Here is a 24,992-nt window from a genome sequence, read left to right on the forward strand (position 1 = left end):
CAATGTAGAAGATGCAGGAAACGTGCATTTGATCCCTGGGTTGGAAAGATCCCCTGGAGAAGGAAATGGCAACCCAATATTCTTGCCTGGAAAATTCCATGGACAGTGGAGCCTGGCAGGCTACAGTTGATGGGGTCGCAAAGAGTTGGACATGACTGAAGTGACTTAGCATGCACAGGTGGCTCTGAGCTAGACATCATAAGGAACTTGAACTAGCTTTTCAATAGGTCTGAAATTAACCCAATCAGATGAAAAGTCCTCTTGTTTCAGTTCATATCCATTAAAAAGAAAATTATCTCAAATATTTAGATACCCCTTTGTCAGTGAATCTTTTGGTTTGGTGTTTCAATCATTCTGTACCTTCCTCCCTGAGGATCATAAAGGGGTCCTTGGAAATATAATAACCTGAGATTTTTCAAGCAAGAACTGTCCTGTTTTCTCCAGATCAGCTAAGGAAACATTCTTTATGCCATAGGTGTATTTAGTGAAAAATTAAGCTACTATATCTGGGGATTTGAAAAATCTCAGATTACAATTAACATCACTAGTGTAAAATGCTTTTTAAATGTCTGTGCAGGAAATTATTGAAGATGGAGAAAGTTCTGAAGTTAAAGCTGTGTTAAATGATGAACGATATCAGTCCTTCAAAGTAAGTCATTTGCACATGTATTTATCAAAAATAGGTTTTCAGTTGATCCTATTATTCTAAGTAGTTGTACTGATCAGCTTGGGGTGCCATAACACAAAGCCACAGACTGAGTGACTTAACACATTATTATTTTTTCACAGTTTTAAAGGCTGGAATTCTGAGATCAAGGTGCTGGCATGACTGGGCTCTGGTTAGGGGTCTCTTCTTAGTTTGCAGACAGCCTCCTTCTCAGCATCCCCTCATATGACACACACAAGGAGACAAATTCTCTGGTCTCTTCTTATAAAGGCACTAATCCCACCAGGAGAACCCCATCCTCATGACCTCATTTAACCTAATTACCTCCCCCAAACCCCATCTCCAGGTACCATCATATTGGAGGTTAGGATTTCAACATATGAATTTGGGAGGAAGGGTCACAACTCAGTCTATAGCAGTGATCTAGGAAGCAAATGCCTGAATAAATACGGGTTCTTGAGCTTATTGCCATGCTACGGTGAGATATAAATGACCTTACCTCCCAGAGGCTGTCACTCCTGGCTACACTAGGACTATGAGACAAAACAAACCTGCCCTCAGAGAATCAACCTGTGCTGGAAGGCTCCTCACTGCATCTTGTCTACTCTGAAGCAGGGTTTATTACTTCTCAGTGTTCCTTATCTCTGAGTTGCAATAGGCAGAGCCTTCTACCAATCCCTCTGGTTCAGAAGTGATGCTCAGGCCTCAAAGGTAGTTAAGGGCAGAAGCCCAGGCTCAGAGTACAGACAAACTGGGTTGAGTCTGGGCTCTGCCGCTTACCAGTTGTGTGATGGTGGGGAATTTATGCAACCTACATGTGCATCCCTTGTTAAATTGTGAGGTGAATATGCATGAGTGTGTGTAACAGATCTTTGGCAGAGGAGGGGTATGGGTATGGATAGCTGTTGTCATGCACTGACAGTGAAGGCAATCCTTATTGGTTATACAGAATCCCTGGGCAGTTCCAGAAGCTGCCTCCTGACTTCTGCTTCATTTAGTTATACCATATGTCCTGAAATAGAAACACCTCTGAAAAATTACCATTGCCCCCTGCTTGTCATATTCAGGACTGTCATATTCAGTCATATTCACACTAGGTCAGAGATTTGTTTATGCTTTTTCTTAATTGTTTAACCTTGAAAAGTATCACTTTGTTGTCATAATGACTGTTTTAGAAACTAAGGACATGTCTTTCCCTTTGTTTCAGCTCTTTACTTCTGTTTTTGGAGTGGGACTGAAGACATCTGAGAAGTGGTTCAGGATGGGGTTCAGATCTCTGAGTAAAATAATGTCGGACAAAACCCTGAAATTCACAAAAATGCAGAAAGCAGGTGAATTGTCTCTCCTAAAGATCTCCCATAATTGCTATGGGCTGGTCAGGTTTTGGTAAGGATCTGTCAGCTGTACTTCATACGTCACCTCCAGTCTTGGTGATCTGGTCACTTGCTTGGCCTCTCTTCATGCTATGGCTAAAAGCCCAAGCTTTTGGAATCAGGTAGACCTGGATCCAAATCCTGGCTTTCGCACTCTCCAGCTGTATGATCTTGAGACAGTTACTTAAAATCTTTGAGCCTTCATTACCTCATCTATACATCAGTACCTAAGTAGGGAATAGATCAGATCTTGGAGGCAAAACAATTAACTTGGCACAGAGCATATAGGCCCTGCCTGATGGCTGTTGTCATTCCTTTATTCAGATGTCAAAACTGGTTGCACCATTGATCTGTTCTTCCTGAACTGACCCTTCCAGATATTTGGGTCCCAGCTGGGTAAAAGGCGTGGTTAAGGAATCCAGGTCAGAAAGTTGACACAGAGAACTTTGGAGTAAATAATATTTGAACAAACTGGAGTTGTTGCTTGGCACAAATAGGGATCAGCTTTAGAAACTGTAAAACACCAGGACATATAGGGGAAATTGTGGAAACCTAGACTTGGGGTTTGCCTACCCAATCAGGACTTGTTAACATGGAAGAGAGTAGAGACAGACATCTGAAAGACTGACAGGACTTCCAGGAGGTTGAAGATGGCTTGGTTACTTCCATTTATACTGGGTACTTGTCAATTTTTTTAATGACAAATTTCTGGAACCAAGGTCAAAAAATGTACATCTTTTAAACATTTATTTTTTAAAAACATTTATTTTTAATATGCAGTAGAATATAATATTATTGGGATTTGAAAGAAAGTCACAGCCACAGTTCTGAGCACTGTGGCTTCTGAGTTATAAAGAATAAGGAGGTCATCAACATTTTTATTAATATTATAAAAAGGGGATCTTATATAAGAGAAGGCCAGAAAACAACAGCAACAATGAAAAGAAAACCTGCTATCTTCTGTTTAAGTGATGGAAAGAAACAGCTGCTGCTGCTAAGTCACTTCAGTCATGTCCGACTCTGTGTGACCCCATAGATGGAAGCCCACCGGCACCCCTGTCCCTGGGATTCTCCAGGCAAGAACACTGGAGTGGCTTGCCATTGCCTTTTCCGAAAGAAACAGCAGGAGGAGACAAAGAAAGCATTTCTTGATGGTTCACATCAATGCTTATCAAGCATGAACTTTCAGGAGTCCAGAATAAGAATATGGGTCTTTTTTTCCTTTAGATTCTTTTAGTTCTTATGTGGCATCTTATAAAACTTATTAGCAATCTTTCAGAGGTTAGCAACTTTATGAAAGATGACGATGACTGTGTTGACTGTACAGTGTTATTAACTGTAGTCACTATGCTGTACATTAGATTTGCAGAACTTATTCATCCTGTGCCCTTTGACACACATCTATCCATTTCCCCCACCTTCCAGCCCCTAATAGTCACAATTCTGCTCTCTGCTTCTAAGAGACATTGCGCGTGTGTGCGCGCACTAAGTCGCTTCAGTCATGTCCAACTCTTTGTGACCCTATGGACTGTAGCCTGTTTGTCTTTCAGTCTGGTTTATTTCACTTAGCAAATGCCCTCAAGTTCATCCTTGTTGTTGGAAATGACAAGACTGTCTTCTTTTTTAAGGCTGAAAAACATTCCATTGTAGGCTAATTAGTCGACAGTTAACCGTTTCACACATATCAAAACTTCAGGTTGTACACCTTAAATTTATACAGTCTTTATCAACTATATCTCAATAAAGCTGGGAAAAAAGATAAAGAACTGCCCCCCAGAGACCTTACAATTAGGAAATGGGCAGCCTCTGTAGGTACCCAAAAGCCTCTCATTATTAGAAAGATTCTGGCAGAGTTGGAACACTCCCTCTTGGTATCCTAGAAAAGAGAGCAGAGCCTTGTTTGGAAGGACCATTAGCTGGCCCTCAGGCTCTATGGATCTCCCCTGCGCCCTGCTCCCCACCCCTCCTATGCTTCATCCCAGTTCTTGGAGATACAGCTCCCATCTCCATTACTCTTCCACTCTATGCCTTCCTCTGTGGATCTGTGGGAATAAACAAGTCATTAAAACCACTCTTCATCATAACCACTCTGTCGGAGCTCTCATTAATCTGTGATGGTCAGGCAAAGAAGCAATAAACCAGACCACCAGTGACATTTCCTAACTCTCCTCAGATGCAAATCTACTCTCTTCCTATTCTTGACTTCAGTTCTTTAATTCATCTATCACCTTCCATCCCCAAATCTTCCTGTCCCAAATCTTTGCAGCTTATTGATCAAGAGGGCTGGTTCTTCAGTACAAAGCCAGATTGGAATAGCATGGTTCTAGGATATAATATTGCCTCTTTCTCAGTCAGGAATTTGTAGGAAAATAGGAGCCATTGTTAACATGAACAATTCACAGCCAAGAGAACACAGATCACCCAGTGTCTGTGGAACAGTTTGGGGTTGATGTCTGTGGCCCCGTTAGCTATATGTGGGGGCCAAATCCCCTCCCTGAGGGCAGGTCATTTCACATGGGACATGTCGATTTCTCCACTCACCATCTATGGCCTCTCAGGATTTCTCTATTATGAAGACCTTGTCAGCTGCGTGACCAGGGCTGAAGCAGAGGCGGTTGGCGTGCTGGTTAAAGAGGCCGTGTGGTCGTTTCTCCCGGATGCTTTTGTCACCATGACGGGAGGATTCCGCAGGTAAATGATGATAAAAGCTGCTTTTGCCTCCCCTTCAGGGCCTTCCCATGCTCGGGAGTTGTGGCACAAAAGGCCTTCAGATGTCTCTCTCTGCAGCCTCATCTCCTGCAGCTCATGTTTCACTCCAGCAGCCCCAAGTGGCTTGTCATTCTCTGCACACACAGAGCTCTATCTTTCCTCTGTGACTTTGCTCAGTCTTACCTTTCTGCTTGGACTGGTTTTCCTCAATTTGTCACCTGGCTCACTTCTCCTCATCCTTTAAGCTTCGATTCAGATGCCACCTCCTCCAGAAAGCCTTCCTTGACTTGCTTCTCCCCATGCTGGGTGAGACAACCCTCCTCAGCGCTCCTTGGACAGATGTCAAGTAATTTGTTTGTATTGCTTTCATGCATGTTTTCCCCACTAAGTTTTCAGAGCTTAGTGCTTGATGAGAGCCAGTGTGTGGTGCCTGGCACCCACACTGTGAGAAATACTGGTGAAGTCAGCGAATAAATGAACGAGCTCGTCACAGAGATGTATGCAATTGTTGGATATTGAAGCCTCCATTTCACAGACTCTTGCCCTCCCACACCCTCTTCCATCTCTCCTTGTGATCCTCTTACATGGGGGCTGTTGGCTGTGGGAGGTGACAGAGAAAGTGAGAGGAGAACACAGAATCCAAGAAGATGCCTTTAGTCTAGGCCATAATTTCAAGAGTCCTATTTGTATTATGCAAGTATAGTTCTTGGTTTGCTTGTTGTCACACTTGTCTCCGTGTGAGTGTGTGTGCACATGTGGGCATGGAGAAGAAATAATCTTTGTCAGGTTTTACCCACCCATATATCATCATATGGGCTTCCCTGGTGGCTCAGTGGTACACAATGCACCTGCCAATGAGGAGACGCAAGAGACGTGGGTTCAATCCCTGAGTCGGGAAGATCTCCTAGAGAAGGAAATGGCAGCCCACTCCAGTATTCTTGCCTGGGAAATCCCACTGGCAGGCTACAGTCCTTAGGGCCTCAAAGAGACAGACAGGACTCAGCACTAAACAACAACAATATAATCACATACATACCGTGTATGATTTAAAATTTTTCTGTTTCATAAATTTATTTTGCAAGAAGTAGAGTTGTGTTAACAAGGATCTTTTGTTTAAAAAGCATGTCATGAGCATTTTGTGTCACAAACCTTAAGTATGGGGCATAGAAACACAGGTGACTTTTAAAAATTGAGAGCTAAAAATCTAATTTATTTCCATCTTATACTATTTTTTTAAAATCAGGGGTAAGAAGATTGGGCATGATGTAGATTTTTTAATTACCAGCCCAGGATCAGCAGAGGATGAAGATCAACTTTTGCCTAAAGTGATAAACTTATGGGAAAAAAAGGTAAGAAGAAAGATGTTTGGACACTCAGGCATTATAGGAGTACTGCTGAATTTGACACACTTATCGACCTTGTAATTGTGTCGTGAGCATCTAAGCCAGTCTCAATGGTTTGCAATAGCTTGCACAGTGCCAGTGACATGCAGTGAGACTTACCTGCTTTGGGTCCTAGAATCCAGGTTATAAACTTGTGTATACGCACACAATCTGTTACCAAAAGGGCCAAGGGCAACTCTCTGTGCAGGCCATGCAGACAGCTCAGAGCCCTAAACAATGTGAAAAGCATGTGCTGCGAAGACCTGGAAGGGGTGAGCCGGAGCAGAGCAAGCTAAGGGGTAGGGATCAGACTAGGATAAAACCAGTCTAAGCGGTGCCCTTGCTGCCTTGAACAATATGTTGGTTGATAACCACCTTGACTTTGTGCTGAGATGGGAAGAAGGAAGCTAATGAGGGTAGGCTGGGTCCAACAGAGGTCATGGCTCAGGGCCCCCCACCCACTGAGATCAGACTTGCCACGGGCCACCTATTGCCCAGTGGAGGAAGCTAAGGAGGACCCTGCACCACGCCTGCCTGCAGGACCCTGACTCCTGCCCCACTCCAGTGAGAGTTCCACTTCCCAAGGAGACCAGAGGGCCCTTATCCAAGGACCTACAGGCCTGGGTGGGTTGAGGAGGCTGAGGCTGGTGTTTTTCTGGCATAGCTTTATTTTTCCTGAGTGATCTAGCATCTTCTAGGTATGGACAAAACTCCCTGATATACCAGAGAGAGAAGACCTCAGATACAGTGAGAATAAGAAACACACAACTCTGGTGCTGGGAACTCTAGAATTACTAATAAAGACCCAGCTTTGGCACCAGATCCAAATTCAGCCATAAGCCACCCACCCCCGACACCCTCCATCCCCATCTGTCAGGAGAGTGGATCCAGGTGGCCAGGAGCCCTGAAAGTGAACATCATAGGCTGAGCCAGGGAAAGGCTGACTGGGGAAGCGTCAGCTCCACCGAGGCTGGCCCCACTGTTCCACTCAAGCAGGAAAGCTGAGAATCTCTCGCGGACAGACATCACTCTGACGCACCCTGTCAGCCATGGCCTGGGCAGAGAAGGGGCTGCCTGGCTTCTCAGCTGGCAAGGGTGGATCGATTTGACCTAGGTATAGAGGCCCCACCATCCCCATGCTCTGAGACTGTCCTGACCCAAGGTGGGGTGGGGTTGGGAGAGGGGGACAAGGAGCCTGCTTCTCATTGGTCTTTCTTTAGTCACCAGGCAGCCATCCTGCTGGTCACCAAGCAAAGAGATGGGCAGGTGAGGGTGGAGACGGGCATTAAGCATGGGGAGTTTTAGATTTGGGATTGTCCAAGCACAGCCCTGCCACTGACTGGCTATTTGACCTGGGACTACACTTTTAATCTTTTCTCTTTCCTTATCTGTGAAATGGGGATAGCAAACTTCTGTCATTAGAGGATTAACTGAGAGCATTAGATAAGGCTCTTGGCACAGCGTCTGATAAATGCCTATTGAACAGTGGCCAGAGTTTGAGCAAGCTCCAGGGGATGGTGAAGGACAAGGAAGCCTGGCGTGCTGCAGTCCATGGGGTCACAAAGAGGCAGACATGACTGAATGACTGAACAGCAAAACAGTGGCTGTTGTCGTGATCTCTCCTGCATAGTTGCGTATTGAATTCTGCAGAGGGCCAGGCCCGTGCCGGGTGAGGGGACCCAGGCAAGAGCACAGGCAGCTGCTCCCCTTCACTCTCTGACGAACAGGACCTCAGGGAGGAAACGGGGTGGGGCAGTGTGTGTCTCAGCACTACCTGCCTGCCCCCCTGTGGCCCCACAGCTGCCCCCAACACCTCAGCTGTGAATCAAGGTGAATTTCCACCTCTGCCTCACTCCCTGTTCCCAATACCTCCCACCCCGGCCTTTCTTACAAAAATCTGTACTTTCCAGATTAAAATGATTCTATCTCATGCAGGTGTTACCGACCAGGGTTCTTGGCCTTCCCCAACACATAGAAATTGATTAAGGCTAAACGAGAAATCTAGGCCAGGCTTTACTGGGGGCCCTGCAGCAGCACAGGGGATCAGGAACAAACAAGAAATTCCCTTACTTGCTCACTCCATGAGGGGGGTGTGAGCTTGTTCCTTACATGGTGTGAGGGTAGGGGTGTGTCCAGGCCGAGCTCAAGGGGTGGTTTAGGTGGCTTGCTCACCTCTTCGGTGGTGGTGTGTGCAGGGGACTTGAGCAGTATCCTACTTTTGCTCTTTAGCTCCAGACTCCTCAAAAGTGGCAGTTGGGATTTTTTGGTCTCTTTGTTTCTTTTGGATCCAGAATTTGCCCAACTGTGCATGCACGCAATTATTTTTAGTCCTGTATAGTCTCTTTGTATATTTTGTTGCTCGAGGAGAGGTATGTCCAGGTGCAAGCAGTGCAGCAAAGGGTCCCAGGTCCCAGCCTGTCTCACAGGCACACTCACACACACTCACACAACACACATATACACAACCAATGTTTTAAAACACCTGAAGAACTAATGAACAGCCAAGGATGGGTCTGAGTTTGAGCCTTCCACCAGTTGAAAGACCTCTTGTGGGAGGAAAAGAGCTTGGAGATACTGACCATGGCGGGAGGGCACCATCCAGAAAGCTTCACTGGCTGCCAGCAATTCAACCCAAAGAGGGGAGGGTTGACTGAGTGTGGTCCAGGTTCATGCCTGGTGCGGGGCCCTTCTGTCTATGACCAACCAAAGTGTGACTACTGCGTGGCCACAGTGCACACACAGTTTACAACTTTTAGGAAGCCAGCTTTGTGAATTTTTTTAAGGGGGAAGGGTTGTTTTATAAATTTGGCTTCAAGGTGAGACTGGTTGATATTTTAGTAGCTTCCTTTTCAAGTTTACATAATTTAAATGGCCATGAAAGGCTGCTATACTGACCAATCTTAGTAAGTTTCATTAGAAAGCAGAATTGTGTCTTCCCCCAGCTGGTTATCAGATCTGTTTAGGGCAACAGTTACCTCCTGCACCAGAGGCTCTTCCTGACATTAGTGTTCCGCCCTGCAGATGGGGTCAATTCTTCCCCTCACCTTTTCTGGGATAGGCCCTGAGGGCAGACTGCTTCCTCTTCTGAGATCCACAAAAGGAAAAGTACCCCCTCCTCCAAGTGTTGAGTCCAGTTGAAGCAATGTCTTTTGGGGGTGGGGGTGGATTGCAGAAGTGTGAATGTGTCTAATAATAACAGTAAACGGAACCAGGCCTGCTCCAAATGTGGTCCTGGATCAGAAGCATCAGCAACACCTGGGAACTTACTATAAATGCACCACCCCCACCCCACCCCACCCCACCCCAGTGTGTGCTAAGTCACTTTAATCTCTCTGACTCTTTGCGACCCCATGGACTGTAACCCACCAGGCTCCTCAGTCCATGGAGTGGGTTGCCATGCCCTTTTCCAGGGGGTCTTCCCAACCCAGGGATCAAACTTGTTTTCTTTATGTGTCCTGTACTGGTGGCTGGGTTCTTTACCAGGAGCACCACCTGGGAAGTCCCCCCACCCCCACCACCCATGAATCACTCTGGGGACAGGGCCTCCAAAACTGTGCTGAAACAAATCTTTCAAATGCTCACTGATGATAATATTTGAGAACATCAGACCTAAAGAACCGAAGAACAAATCCTACATCCTAATAGCTGTGATTAGATTGTTTTAAGGCTATTTGTTCTTTTAGTTGCAACTCAGATTTAGCAGTTAATTGCATATGTCTGCTTCTCCCTACCCCACATCTGCCCTGTGTGGTGAGGAATTCCCACGGAGCAGATAAATTGGAGGATGGCAGATTGCTGGGTGCGACCTTCTGACTAGGCAACGTTTGGTGATGTACCACTAATTCTGTCCCTCTCTCCAAGGTAGGCAGAGTAACAATCCTCAAGTGCTTGCTAGAAAGAGTGAGTCATCGGGCCCCAAAGTGGCTGAGCCTCCAGCCACAATCCTTTGGGCCCAAGTCGACCTACTATGGTCGACTAGGATAAAATGGAGGGACACTAAGTCAAAACAACTGCATATAAGGCTCGGCTTTTTGTTTAAGGTTGGTTTGTACTTAAGGGAGTGAGGCAAGTTTCTGAGCACTGTCTGCAATCAGATGTTCAGGGAGTGGATCCTCTGGCAGCTTTGCCATGAAGTGGCCTTGGCGTGGCCCCTGTAATCATTAAATTCCTCTGCTGCACCCACTCCTTGCCTTCCTCTGCTAGAGTCACCAGGTGGGCTCACAATGCAAGGACAGACGTACCCATATTCTCAAATGTGTAAAGCTTTCTTTAAAAGCATTCGTTAAGAGCCCAACATAAAATCTCTGACCCTCTGCATCAGGGACTCTTCCTGACATCTTTCTGTTTATTTTCAGGGATTACTTTTATATTATGACCTTGTGGAGTCGACATTTGAAAAGTTCAAGTTGCCAAGCCGGCAGGTGGATACTTTAGATCATTTTCAAAAATGCTTTCTGATTTTTAAATTGCACCATCAGAGAGTAGACAGTGGTAAGTCCAACCAGCAGGAAGGAAAGACCTGGAAGGCCATCCGTGTGGACCTGGTCATGTGCCCCTATGAGAACCATGCCTTTGCCCTGCTAGGCTGGACTGGCTCCCGGGTAAGTGCTGCCTTCATCCCTGGGATGGCCTTAGCTTTCCATAAGAGGTAGACTAGGTCGACCTGGGGCCAGGGGAGAGACAATGGCGGGGGTGGTGGTGGTGGGAGGATGAACAGAAAAGGAAGAGATAGTGGACAGGAGAGAAGAACGTGCCCAGAAATCTCTGAATCAGGGCATTCCGTTTGCACACGATCAACTGAGACAGATGCCTTTAGAATAGGTATTTTCAAAATGTGATCCCCTGATCAGCAGCATCAGCCATACCTGCTTACCAGGTTAGACCTGTGAACACTCCACCCCATCCCAGACCTACTGAATCAGGAACTCTGGGGGTGGAGTCCAGCAATTTGTATTTGAAAGAACCCTGCAGGTATAAGAACCACTGAAGCAGAGAAAGCAGCCTGGTGGCTAAGGGCACAGGTTTGGCTCATCCCAGACCTGGTCACAAGCCCTTGTTCTGCCTCTGACCAGCTAGGTGATCTTCGTCAAGTTCCCCATGGCCTTTAAGACTCAGTTTTCCATCAGGAAAGTTAGGGCAAAGACAACGCTATCCCCCTGGGATGCAGGGATCCAGTGAGATGAAACCAGCAAAACCCCTAGCACCATGCCAGGCACGGGACCAGTGCTGGCCAAGCGGCAGTCCCCAGCTCCCACCGTGTGATGTTCACAGACGTGGTACCTGTGGTCTGTTCCATTAGCTTGTGCTCGACTCTCCTACTAACACCCTACTCTGTTTTCCCATGTAGATAGCTGTTGCTTTGAGTGGCACACGTCATTAGAGGGTTTTGTATGATCAATGACATAGAAATTAATTGTCCTTAAGCTTGAATTAAATGTCAAGTATGTTTGCTTTGGGCTGGAATTATTTCAGCGCAGAATCTTGGCACTAGAACATCTTACCCTAATCAAAAATGTTGGCTGGCATCTTTCATCCATAAAAAGTAGGAAAGCTGATGAAACAGTACATCCTATATGCAGCTTGGGAAATTTAATTTTGCCTTTTTACCCAAGGATTTCAGAGCCTGGGAAATGTCTTCAAGCCAATTAATCTGTTAATCTCACCCCAGTTTGGGTTCATTAACTTACCAGGTTGTCTTGTCTACTAAGCTGACAAAGCTTCCTTCTCACCTTTGTGCACTGAAGATTTCCAGAGCAGAGAACATCCGCAGGCATACATTAAGCTGAGATTTTTCCAGAGCCATCCAAGTATGGTGCAATTTCTGGACTGGATCCAGAGTTTATTAGTTTGTTGTTTGTTTGTTTTTTTGAAAAGTTTCTGTTTTCCTCGGAATCTTATTTCTTCAAACTCAAACTGTCAGCATGGCTTTATTGGCTGAGGTTCCTTCAAGAGTATTGTCCATGTTTGTGTCAGATGCTGAGAGGAGGCATACTCTGCTTTGGAAACACATGAACAGTGGTGACCAGGTACCCAGGCTAACCCAGCCCCTTTACTAGCCCAGATGGCTCCCTTTCACCAACTTTAAAAAGCATCTCCTCCTTAAAACACCCTATTGCCATTTCCCAGAAAATTGTCAGAAGAAACATGCATATTTCCAAAGGCTACACATGCGAATGGCGCCCTCTAGAGTTTTGCAGTGCACATCTTGCACAACTACGCAGCAGCAGGCTAATCTCTGAAGTCTTTTGTGACCAGCGAATGATACAGCCAGACTTAGTGCCACTGCCCTTCTTTATCTGAAACAAAAGACAACTTCCTTACCCTGCCTATTTCACAGGCTGTTGAGAGAAACTAAAGAACCTGTAAAGCAGAAGGCAGAAACATCCAGGGTAAAGAGTCTGGGATTCAGGAGTCTGAATCCCAGCTCTGTCACTGGCTGTGTGGCCTTGCGTAAATCACTGAGGCTCTCTGGGCTTCCTTTCTTCATTTGAAAAGTGGGGCTAATAACAGTACCAACCTCGTGGGATTGTCATGAGAATTGAATGAGGCAGTGCCTTCATCTTAACCCAGTTCTGAGGCTAATTGTATATGTAATACTGTTCTTTTAGAGGTAATGTTAGACTCTTTTAGAAGTTGTTAAGTACTAGTGATAACAGAGCAAATCAGAAATTGATATTAAGCAAGAAATCAGTCCACTGCCCAGCACAGGGTAAACACTCCGTAAACATTAACTAGGATATCATTGCCTGGATTATAGCTATGGCCATTCTAACTGGTCACTTGCCCCCTGAGTGATCCCGTCATTGTAAGTCAGATCATCACTCCCCTGCTCAAAACCTGGCAGGGGTTCCCCATCCAACTCACAGTGAAAGCCTTCCGGTGGTCACAAGGCCCTGCGTGGTCTTCCCACCCCCTCATCTCTCTGGACTCCTCCCACTGCTCTCTCCCTGCCCCGGCCAGGCTCACCCCTCCCTAAGGCCTATGTTCTAGCTGTTCCCTCTGCATGGAGAGCTCCTTCCTGAGTCCACCTGGCTAACTCCTTCAGCCTGGGCAAGTCCCTCCTCAGATCCTGTCTCCTTCATGAGGCCTGCCCTGTACCCAGCATTACCTGTTAATTTCACTCAGTCATGTCCAACTCTTTGTGACTCCATGAACCGCAGCACACCAGGCTTTCCTGTCCGTCACCAACTCCCAGAGCTTGATCAAGCTCATGTTCATCATGTACTTTACTTATGCTGTTACTGTGGATTATCTGTGTCCCCTGCTTGAATCCAAGCCCCACCAGGGCAGACATCATTGTTTTCTTCACTGTTATATTCCAAGCACCCAGAACACACCTGGCATACAGTAGGTACTCAATAAACGTTGATTTAATCAATATTATTACCCTCTAAATGGAAGACATCATGATAATTCCTAACAATCCATGCAAAAATGCTTCAGGGGGTTTGGCAAAGGAGTCCAGAAATAGATCTCTCAGCCCACAGAACTGAGGAGCCAGGGGCAGCCTTTTACTGCTCCAGTTACCCCATCTTCTCCAGCCTTCCCATGCCCAGTATGAACAGCCATTGCTCTAAGTGCTGGGGGGACTTGAAGCCCCGGGCTGTGAAGGCCATGTGCTAAGCAACACCCCCATACTTTCACAGACCAGCAGCTACTACACCCAGAATCTGCTTCACCCTGACTCTTCCACAGCCCTAGCTCCCCCTCCACTGCCTTATAAAGGACTTCGGGTTGGAAAGTCTGTCTTCACACATCCAGGTCAGGAAGGGCAGGTCCCACCAACTTTCCCATACTCACCACTTCAGTTCAGTTCAGTTCAGTTCAGTCGCTCGGTCTGTCTGACTCTTTGAGACCCCAAGGACTGCAGCACGCCAGGCCTCCCTGTCCATCACCAACTCCTGGAATTTACTCAAACTCATGTCCATTGAGTTGGTGATGCCATCCAACCATCTCATCCTCTGTCGTCCCCTTCTCCTCCTGCCTTCAATCTTTTCCAGCATCAGGGTCTTCAAATTAGTCAGTTCTTCACATCAGGTAAACAAAGTATTGGAGCTTCAGCTTCAGCATCAGTCCTTCCAGTGAACATTCAGGACTGATCTCCTTTAGGATGGACTGGTTGGATCTCCTTGCAGTCCAAGGGACTCTCAAGAGTCTTCTCCAACACCACAGTTCAAAAGCATCAATTCTTCTGCACTCAGCCTTCTCTATAGTCCAACTCTCACATCCATACATGACCACTGGAAAAATCATAGCTTTGACTAGACAGACCTTTGTTGACAAAGTAATGTCTCTGCTTTTGAATATGCTGTCTAGGTTGGTCATAACTTTGCTTCCAAGGAGTAGGCATCTTTCAATTTCATGGCTACAGTCACTATCTGCAGTGATTTTGGAGCCCAAAAAAATAAAGTCTGTCACTGTTTCCCCATCTATTTGCCATGAAGTGAAAGGGACCAGATGCCACGATCTTAGTTTTCTGCGTGTTGAGTTTTAAGCCAAATTTTTCACTCTCCTCTTTCACTTTAGTGCAATTATTCCACGTTGTTGTTGTTCAGTTGCCTAGTCATGTCTAATTCTTTGGGACCCAATGGATTATAGCACACCAGTCCTCCATGTCCCTCACCATCTTCCAAAGTTTGTCCAAGTTCACGTTCAATGATTCCAACTTTGCTCCCTAATCCTACATGGAAAGGACATTTCTAGATCTGTGCTTCTCTCAGGAAAATTAATCTCAGCAACCTCATTCACTGTCCTTCTTTTCCCAAAGTTTTCCTATCATCCATCTAAGGCTTCAAGTTTTTCTCCCTGGAGTCGCAGAGCCCGTGCTGATCATAGGAGATGCTACTCTGAAGCAGCTGGCCCAGACCATCAGTTTTATAGCAGTTCACATAAGAGGATGTTACAGTCAGAGGACCTTACTGTAGGACCTTACACACACACTTCCTCCAGCCTCCTATTTGACCAACCAAGATTCAGAGAGGTTGGGTGACTTGCCAAGAGATACAGAGCCAGATAGGGACAAAATCCAGGCTGGAAGCTGGTCTCCTGACTCCTCATCCTCTTTTATAGTAGTTGTATTCCAAATACAAAACAACACCAAACTATTATTTATCTAGCATTTACTCTGGACCAGGAATTATTCTGGACACAATCCTTACAATACCTGTTTATTCACTGAGCAAACATTTACCGTACATCATCTGTGTGCCAGGCATCATTAGGAGGGAATATGGTTATGAACAGAACAAATCAGGTTCCTGTTTTCATGGAGCTTACAATCTAATGCTTACATATGAGCATGGAACTTTGTCATGGTGGACTGTTGCCCTGGGGGAGAAAATTCACTTGGAGAATGTTTAGTGGAGATAGATATTTCATTGTTGTTGTTGTTTAGTTGTTAAGTTGTGCCCGACTCTTTTACAACCCCATGGACTGTGGCCTGCCAGGCTCCTCTCTCCATGGGGTTTTCCAGGTAAGAATACTGGAGTGGGTTGCCATTTCCTTCTCCAGGGGATCTTTCCAACCTAGGGATCGAACCCACATTTCCTGCATTGGCAGGGACATTCTTTACCACTGAGCCACCAGGGAAGCCCTAGATGTTTCATTATAGGGATTTAAATATCTTTAGACACATAATACTGAAGACATTCTAGACTTGATAGTGATTTATTTTAATGATCTCTTTCTTATCCAGCAGTTTGAGAGAGACATCCGGCGTTATGCCACACACGAGCGGAAGATGATGCTGGATAACCATGCTTTATATGACAAGACCAAGGTAGGGAGTGCTGTCTTCCTGAGATGGGCCATCCTCATCCCCAAGTCTGGTTCCCTGAGCACTTTTCCTGAACTGATTCTAGTGTCCAGGTTTAGCTTCCTTTGCCCCAGTTTCCCCGTTCCCACAGATCACAGCTGAGGGGAGCTGGAAAGATCCTGACAGGAGCACAACCCCCACAGGGCCCAGAATGCCCCTCGGAGGCTTTGAGTTCAATGATGCTGAGCTAGTTGGGTCTCCACAACCAGGCAAGCAATGAATTTGAATTGAGTTTGGTATATCCTTGCTGTTTGCATTGTGTAACTGCAAAGGAAACCAAAGATCCCCCCGAATCACAAATGTCACTCAAGTATCCCTGAAATGCAGTGGGAAGTAGAATTCTGAGTGACCACATGGGTCATTAATCAGAGTCAACTGCAAGAAAGAGAGCAACAGAGCTGTCCTGAGAGGTGGACGTGCGGGCAGCTAGACTCACATACTGTAGAGACTCGCTTGGTGTGCTGGTCCTACAGATCCAAATGCTGCTTCGGCAAAATGATTGCTGCATGAATTAGGAAGAGTTATTGTAAAGATTCAACTGTACTTACAGTGATCAAGGACACTATAGGAAGCTCCGAGTCGGAAGAAGATACAAAATAAGTAGAAGTAATGGTTTTTATCCTCTAAGAGTTTAGTCTAAATAAAGTATATTTAGTTAGAGCCTGTCTCACAAAAAGTCAGAAACCCAATTCAAAATGGCAGTGGCAAAAAAAAATTTTTGGCTTATGTACTGTGGCATCTGGGGTAACATGGACTTCAGGTGTGGCTCTATCCGGGTGCTCATGCAATTTTCCTTCAGTGTTGGTTGGTGGCACTCTCAGGCAGAGTTTCCCCACGAATCCTACCCGTCTAGCTTAGCTATGCCAACAGAAAAGAACTTCTTTCCTAATAGTTCCAGCAAGCCCTAGCTAATGCTCACAGGCCAGACCTGGGCCATGTAGCCATCCTTGAACCCTTTTCCATGGCTCTGTGTGAGCCATGATCACCCATGACACAAGCATGATGTGCCTCTCCTCAAAGGTGACCCTCAGAAACTGAGAATAGGGAGATGTAGTTTTCCAAAGAGAAATCAAGGTGCTGCTGTCATAAGAGAGGGCTGTGGATGCTGGCAAGAAAGCCTCAATTATGTAGCATGTGAGTGGAGCGAGCTTCACCTAACATGATCTAGGAAACTTACAAACTAACACATAACAAATAGTTCAAAGTAAGCGAGTGCCTCCTATGTCCCTGTGCTATAGACACGAAGGACTGGAGGGGAAGTGCTGCTTGATGTAACAGACCATGGGATTGGGAGCCTGGTGGGAGTGGGGCAGGGTGGAAGGCCAGGAGGAGAATCCGGCACGTACAAGCATCCCATAATTGCCACTCCTCCTTACCAATGGCAGCAGTATGTAATTCTGGCTGCATGTGAGAATTTCCCAAACCCTTTAAATAGATGGATGACAAGACCTCTCTGAATCTTCTGATTGCATTGGGCTGGGTTACAGCTCCATTTTCAACATTCTTTTAAAAGCCTCCCTCAGGTAGTTCTAATGAACACTACAGACCAATAGAAAAAGTATCAAATGCCTCTAGTTGAATATATAAGGCTGTCATAATTTTACCTTAACTTATTAAGTTTTTTGGGGGTGAAAATATAAAAATTACAGAAGTCAGGTAAGATGAATTTTTATCCTCAGAAGCAGGGAACTGTGTTTTGGCAGTAATTCATTCTGACAAGACAATTTTACAAGTAACATTTTTACTGTGTCAGCTCGGAGATACTTAACAAAACTATCATAGTGCGCATATGTCTTCTTATGCTTTCAGAGGATATTTCTCAAAGCGGAAAGTGAAGAAGAAATCTTTGCACATCTGGGATTGGACTACATTGAACCATGGGAAAGAAACGCTTAGGAGAAAGTTGTCAACATTTTTTTTCTGTTTTTTTTTTTTTTGTCAGGTTAGACAAATTATGTTTCATGTTATAATGAAACATGCCTTAGTCAAGTTGGGATTCTTTACATTTTACCAAGATGTAGATTGCTTCTAGAAATAAGTAGTTTTGGAAACATGATCAAGCACCACCTGGGTTATGCTCTAGCAAGCCATTTGTAAGACTGTTGTATAGAACTCGCAATGCATTTTCCATAGAAACGGTGCTGTAATTGGTGGCTCATTTCCAGGGAAATTCATCAAAGCCCACTTTGCCCGCAGTGTAGCTGAAATGCTGTATATTTCAAATAAAAATAGGAAAAAACAAAATGGTCGAGGCTTTTTTATTCACTCACATATTTTTAAATATTCTTAAGCAAAAATGTAGCAAAATGAAAGAATGACGATTGTAAGGTTTGCCTTGAGAGGAGGAACAGGTTTAATTAGAAGGTCAGAGATTCTAAGGTGGGGTTTGGAGGAGAGGGACTGACTCTCAGCTCAGGTCAAAGCCTGCTTCTCCTCTGTCACCTGCAGCCCCGCCCCTAGGCGTCCCGGCAGGAGGCCACGTGTGGAATGTATTCTCACTGCTTTCACACAGAACAAAGCACTATCTCCCAAACGGCCACCTCTGCGTCTCTCCAAGGAGCTCATCTCTCTTGCCCTCTTCACCTTATGGTACCCATGGGAAGGGAGGCAGCCTTTGGAACCGCAAGGTTGTAGACCCATTCGGAACGCCGGCCTCCTCTAGGAGGGCATCGACTCTATGACTGGAAAGGACCCTAAAGGCCATCTGTTCCAGCTGCTCTGTGTCCCCAGCCTGCTGGAGGACTGGGAGGCCTCCCCCTGGTCCCAGCCCTTTCCTTCTAGCTCCCTCAGAAGAGAGGATGGCGAGATCCGGGACCCTCTAGAGAAGCTTGATGCCCTGCCCTGGGCACAGGCGAAGAACCTCCTTCCCTTCCTGTGCTGGAGCCTGGGGGTGGGGTGTGTATCAGCTAGTATTGCCCCAAAAGCAAACTCTCCCCAAACTCAGTTGCTTAACACAGCACAGCTCTGCACACGAGCTGGGTGTTTGGCTGAGCTAGGCGGGCTTCTGCTCCTCCCATTCATCCTCCTCCTCCCCCTGGGACCCCTGGGGTAACCCAGCCCTCTCCTTCTCACCATGCCAGCCAAGACACGGGAGTAAGCAAACCCCGGTGGGCAAGTGCTTTTCAAGTTGTGCAACTGTTGTCACTATTCATTTCCAGAAATGCCTCACCACCCTAAACAGAAACTCTGTGTTCGTTAAACAATAACTCCCCAATTCCTCTTCCACTGGGCCCCTGGTAACCTCAGTTCTACTTTCTTTCTTTATGAATTTGCCTCTTCTGGGTACCTCATGTCAGTGGGATCATACAGTACTTGTTTTGTTTCTGGCTTATTTTGCTTAGCGTAATGTTTTCAAGGTTCATCTAGGTGTAGCCATCATCCCTTTGGTGGTGGTTTAGTCGCTAAGTCGTGTCCTACTCTATGTGACCCCATTGACTGTAGCCTGCCAAGCTCCTCTCTCCATAGGATTTTACCAGGCAAGAATACTGGAATGGGTTGCCGTTTCCTTCTCCGGGGGATCTTCCTGGCCCAGGGATCGAACCTGGGTCTCCTGCACAGAAGGCAGACTCTTTACTGACTGAGCTACCACGGAAGCCCATCATCCCTTTAGAGGGCCGAGTAATAGTCCATTGTATGTCTAATATGCCACATTTAATTTTTCACTCATCAGTTGATGGGCACTTGGGTTCTTTCCACCTTTTGACTATTGTGAATAGTGCTCTGTGAACACTGGTATGCAGTATCTCTTTAAGACCCTGCTTGCTTTTAAATCTTTTAAATATAAACCTAGAAGGGGAGTTGCTGGATCACAGGGTAATTCTATACTTTATGGAGGAACCACTTATTCTTTTCTGTCATGGCTGCACCATTTTGCCTTTCTACCAGCGGTATACAAGGTTTCTAATTTCTCCAAATCCTTGCCAAGATTTATTTTCTCTTTTGCTTTTCTGTTGTTTTTTGATTTGTCTGTTTTTAATGAGAGTGATTCTAGCGGCTGTGAAGTGGCAGATGAAGACTTTTTGCCTCTCCTGATGGTTCAGGTTGAACACAGTTGTACACTGGACTGGGCTTCAGGTATATGCACCTGGGGTTTCTGGCAAAGGTGAGCTGGGGAAACGGGGGTGGGGTGGGGAGTGGACACAGCCACTCCCACTGAGAAAGTCCTCATGGTCTGATCACATGGCAGGTCATGTTCATCAGCCTCAACTCCCCAAATCTGCCAGGCTTTCTTGTAGTCTCTTCCACTGCCCCAGTATTGTCCACGTATGATATTTGAGATCATTTAGGTAGCATGTAGGTGAACATCTATATGACCTACATAATATATATTCATCGAGTGCCTACTAGGCAACTTATTTTTCTAGACATAGGACATGGGATAGAACATAACAACCTCTCTGATTGTAAGTATAGGACTTATATTCTAGAAAGCTGTTTATTTTCATATATGTTACAAAAGTAATGTTTTTATATTTATGGTAGTGGCAGAAAGCTTCCCTTTTGAGTACACATAAGTAAGAAAAGAACCAACTCCAGTGTTCTTGCCTGGAGAATCCCAGGGACAGGGGAGCCTGGTGGGCTGCCGTCTATGGGGTCGCACAGAGTCGGACACAACTGAAGTGACTTAGCAGCAGCAGCAAGTAAGAAAAGAAAATCAATGTAAGGGAAAGCATGTAATAAATATTACCAGGGGGATGGGGTGGAGAAGGCAATGGCAAGCCACTCCAGTACTGTTGCCTGGAAAATCCCATGGATGGAGGAGCCTGGTAGGCTGCAGTCCGTGGGGTCGCTAAGGGTCGGACACGACTGAGCGACTTCACTTTCACTTTTCACTTTCACACATTGGAGAAGGAAATGGCAACCCACTCCAGTGTTCTTGCCTGGAGAATCCCAGGGACGGGGGAGCCTGGTGGGCTTCCATCTATGGGGTCACACAGAGTTGGACACGACTGAAGTGACTTAGCAGCAGCAGCAGCAGCAACAGGGGGATGGGGACATGGCAAGAACTAGGAGAGAGGATAGAGGAGCACAGGGAGGAGGAGCTGGTGCCTGGAAAACGTGCAGGTGGGCTGCTGGCCTGAACACACCAACTGCCCAGTGCTGAGGCTCTCAAGGTCCTCATCATACAAAAGCTCCAGGAGGTCCATGAGGGAGGAGTTACCTTGTGAGAACGGCAAAAATTCTAAGGGGTCTCTTGAGCTAATTTTCTTATTTGAAAAGGCTTGTTAAGAGTTCCACAAATTCCTAAAGTTGCACAGGAATTTTTGTTTTTGATCAATTTTATCAGTCGGGGTGTCAACTATTAATTGGAATTCAGCCTTCCCCAGTGCCTCCTGCTTTGGAAGCAAAGCGCCCTCTGGTGGCAGAAAAAAAGAACCTTCAATGGCAAGTATTACTACAATAAAAACACATCAAGGCAGAAGCCCAAGAATATTGAGCAGGAACTCGGAAACATCCTAGTCTACCCTTTTTGCTGTGCAGGTGACGAACAAAGTTCTGGAGAGAAGACTTGGCTTGCCCAAAGTCACACAGTTAATGCCAGAGTTTCTGTTGATTCTGCAGAAAATATGCACATAGGCCAGGCTTCCTTATTACTAGCTGTGTGACTTTGAACAAGTTTCCTAACCTGTCTGATCCTCGATTTCCTCTTTTGTGAAATCAAGATGGTAATGGTTCCTCCCTTTGCATCTGCTGGAGGATAGATGAGCTGACACTGTAAGTGCTTCATCTGTGATCCCTTGGACTAGGAAAGACAGCTAGTGGCTCAGTGGGGAGACACATGTTCAATCCCTGGATTGGGAAGATCCCCTGGAGGAGGAAATGGCAACCTACTCCAGTATTCTTGCCTGGGAAATCCCATGGACAGAGGAGGCTGGTGGGCTACAGTCCACGGGGTTGAAAAAGAGACAGAGTCGGACATAACCAAGCTACTAGATGACAAGAGCAACAACAAACAGCGAGTTACTTCCCTTCGGGAAAGTGGCCTTTCTGTGCACGGCCAGTACCTCACATGCGGTACTTTGTACCAGTAAGTACCAAGCCCCTGAAGCCAGAACAGGAGGTAGTGAAGATTAGGACCAGTGTGCTGGTTCTTGGACTCCCAGACCTAAGACTGTCTGGATCTGGCCGGGACCAGCTACACCAGCTGAAACTTTCTACGCATGAGCCTAATGGTGATAGGGGCAAAGGTCCTGTCCCATGACTTCAGTAGTTTCTTGGAAGTCAAAGGCTACTTTACAGGGACTTTCGGGTACTCCCTGACCTTCATCTCTTAGGGACAGATGGGAGCCCTATGGCTCCTATGGGAGTCAATTTTATCTGTTTTGAATGCACTTTTTATCAATTAATTCACACCATCATGTTTTAAACCCTTCCCTGCAATGTGTATATCAAAGGACCCAGAACAGTACAGAAACCTGCCTCTATTATCAATTGAATTCGTTATTCTTAACTCTTTTTGCAAAGTTAAATCATCTCTCAAAGCAATTTGCTTTACAATCTCGAGGACCAATAAAATTATCTTTGTAGAGTTTCAGTTTTCTCATCTGTAAAACAGGCATGAGTAATGCCCACACTACATTACCTCCAGGATCTGGTGTAAAAAATCAAACAAAATAATGAATGAAAAGTGCTTTGAAAACTAAAAAGTGCTATAAATGTAATAGGGATTAGTTTTTTTCATATAATCTGGGCATAGTTCAGGAAACTGAGAACTACGTCCCAGAAAAGCAGGCATATGATTTAAGAACCCAAATCACTCTCATGGACTGGTGTTGTAAATCCAAGGACAAGAATATTCTATTCTTTAGAGAAGTGCAGCTCTTTTACTGCAGCTTGAAACGAAGAAGACTCTTCATGACCCTCACTGTGGTCCACTTAGATTTGAACAGAACTGCAATGCATTTTACATCCTACATGCTGCTGGTATATAGAGTACAACATTCTCACAAGAAACAAGTCCAAAAATGTGTTTAGCCTTCCCTAACCCAGGAGAAGGCAATGGAAAGCCACTCCAGTACTCTTGCCTAGAAAATCCCATGGACGAAGGAGCCTGGTAGGCTGCAGTCCATGGTGTCGCTACGTGTCAGACATGACTGAGCGACTTCACTTTCACTTTTCACTTTCACACATTGGAGAGGGAAGTGGCAACCCACTCCAGTGTTCTTGCCTGGAGAATCCCAGGGACGGGGGAGCCTAGTGGGCTGCCATCTATGGGGTCGCACAGAGTCGGACACGACTGAAGTGACTTAGCAGCAGCAGCAGCAACCCAGGAGCGGGAAGCAGAATGAGGTGAGGTTACTTTTACCATCGCTACCTTCTTGCTGCAAAATTAATGATGAAGATGATAATGATAATGGACAGGATCCCCTTTGGAGGCTGACTGAGTTTCCAACATGATGCATCTAGTGTGAAGTACACTAAAACCCACACTCAGCCTTCTGGTCTATAATTCTTATGAGGTATTCTTAACAAATAATCTCCATGACTTTCATGTAAACAGGCATCTATATAGGAAAGTTTAATTTTTTCACTCCATTTTCCTTTGTCTATAAAACTAAAAAGGCACAACCATTACTAATTTCAAGTCAATTTGTATTAAAAGAGTGGCAGCAAGTCACTTAAGAAAGGTTGAATTTGACATCTTTGTCACTAACCTTCAGCTGTAATTATCACTATTTATATTTAACTGTTGGTAGTTAAGGCTATGGTTTTTCCTGTGGTCATGTATGGATGTGAGAGTTGGACTGTGAAGAAAGCTGATCGCAGAAGAATTGATGCTTTTGAACTGTGGTGTTGGAGAAGACTCTTGAGAGTCCCTTGTACCGCAAGGAGATCCAACCAGTCCATTCTAAGGGAGATCGATCCTGGGTGTTCATTGGAAGGACTGATGCGAAAGCTGAAACTGCAATACTTTGGCCACCTCATGCGATGAGTTGACTCACTGGAAAAGACTCTGATGGTGGGAAAGGTTGGGGGCGGGAGGAGAAGGGGACGACAGAGAATGAGATGGCTGGATGGCATCACCAACTCTGTGGACATGAGTTTGAGTGAACTCCGGGAGTTGGTGATGGACAGGGAGGCCTGGCGTGCTGTGATTCATGGGGTCGCGCAGAGTCGGACACGACTGAGCGACTGAACTGAACTGAAGTGAGGGGTATTGCAGATTGCTTTGAGAATCAGAAGAGATTAATGGAATCTCATCCCATGAGTAATGATTATTTATATAAAATTTGCATACAACTTCAGGGAATTCATATCTTCTTAAACCTAGGTTTAAAGGAATTCTAATTTTGCCTTCAGTTTGGGTAATTCACCCATCATTCCTTCATGTAAAATGCTTCTACAGTGTGTGTGGTTTGGGAGCTTTTCGGGTCCTCAGTTCAGGATGACACTGAAAGCTCTTGAGAGTGGATTTCATTCCACCTTTTAGGCACCGAGTACGTGAATCTATTTTTGTCTAATTCCATCTTCTCCAGCTAAAGACTGTGTTTGTTCTAGAAAGGACACCAACCACGTTCCCATATCCTCTTGTTCTCCTGGCAAAACGCAGAATAAGGAAAGAGAGGTTGGGATTTCCCTGGTGGTCTAGTGGTTAAGACTCTGAGCTCCCAACCCAAGAGGTTCCATCCCTGATCAGGGAACTTAGATCCCGCATGCCACAACTAAGAGTTTGCCCTAGGCAATGAAGATCCTACCAGATCCAACATCTGGTCAAATAAAAAAAAAACAAAGCAAAACCCAGCAGGCAGAGATTATTGCTCTGTGTGCCTTGGATGCTTTTTTTTTTTAACAGCTTAATTGAGGTAAAATTGAGATACAATAATTGCATGTTTAAAGTGTACCATTTAATAAGTGTTGACGTGTGACATACCTGTGAAGTTATCACCACATTCAAGATGGAGAACACATCCATTACCCCCCAGAGTTTCTTTGTGGCCCTTGGGAATCTCTCCCCCCACCCTTCCTCCCCCCACCATCCCCAGGCAATGGTTGATATGCTTTCTGTCACTATTAATTCATTTGCATTTTCTAGAACATGACCGGCC

General features: G+C 45.6%; 1 protein-coding gene across 2 annotated transcripts in view; it reads left to right on the plus strand.

The window, feature by feature from the left end:
• Positions 1-18,132, plus strand: part of DNTT (DNA nucleotidylexotransferase) — a 32,438-nt gene extending 14,306 nt beyond the window's left edge. The window contains exons 5-11 of one of the 2 annotated variants that reach the window (XM_055425930.2): positions 578-649; positions 1,875-1,998; positions 4,599-4,731; positions 5,993-6,098; positions 10,487-10,732; positions 15,826-15,909; positions 17,755-18,132. In XM_055425930.2, the coding sequence (XP_055281905.2) occupies positions 578-649; positions 1,875-1,998; positions 4,599-4,731; positions 5,993-6,098; positions 10,487-10,732; positions 15,826-15,909; positions 17,755-17,841 (852 nt within the window). In that variant the 3' untranslated portion in view covers positions 17,842-18,132. The remainder of the gene's footprint in view (positions 1-577; positions 650-1,874; positions 1,999-4,598; positions 4,732-5,992; positions 6,099-10,486; positions 10,733-15,825; positions 15,910-17,754) is intronic. The other variant, XM_088842513.1, reaches the window with a different exon arrangement.
• Positions 18,133-24,992: the final 6,860 nt, after the last annotated feature.

Source organism: Moschus berezovskii, chromosome 12 (assembly GCF_049115385.1).
Source record: "Moschus berezovskii isolate FMDL1 chromosome 12, NW_MosBer_1.0, whole genome shotgun sequence".
Taxonomy (NCBI): Eukaryota; Metazoa; Chordata; class Mammalia; order Artiodactyla; family Moschidae; genus Moschus; species Moschus berezovskii.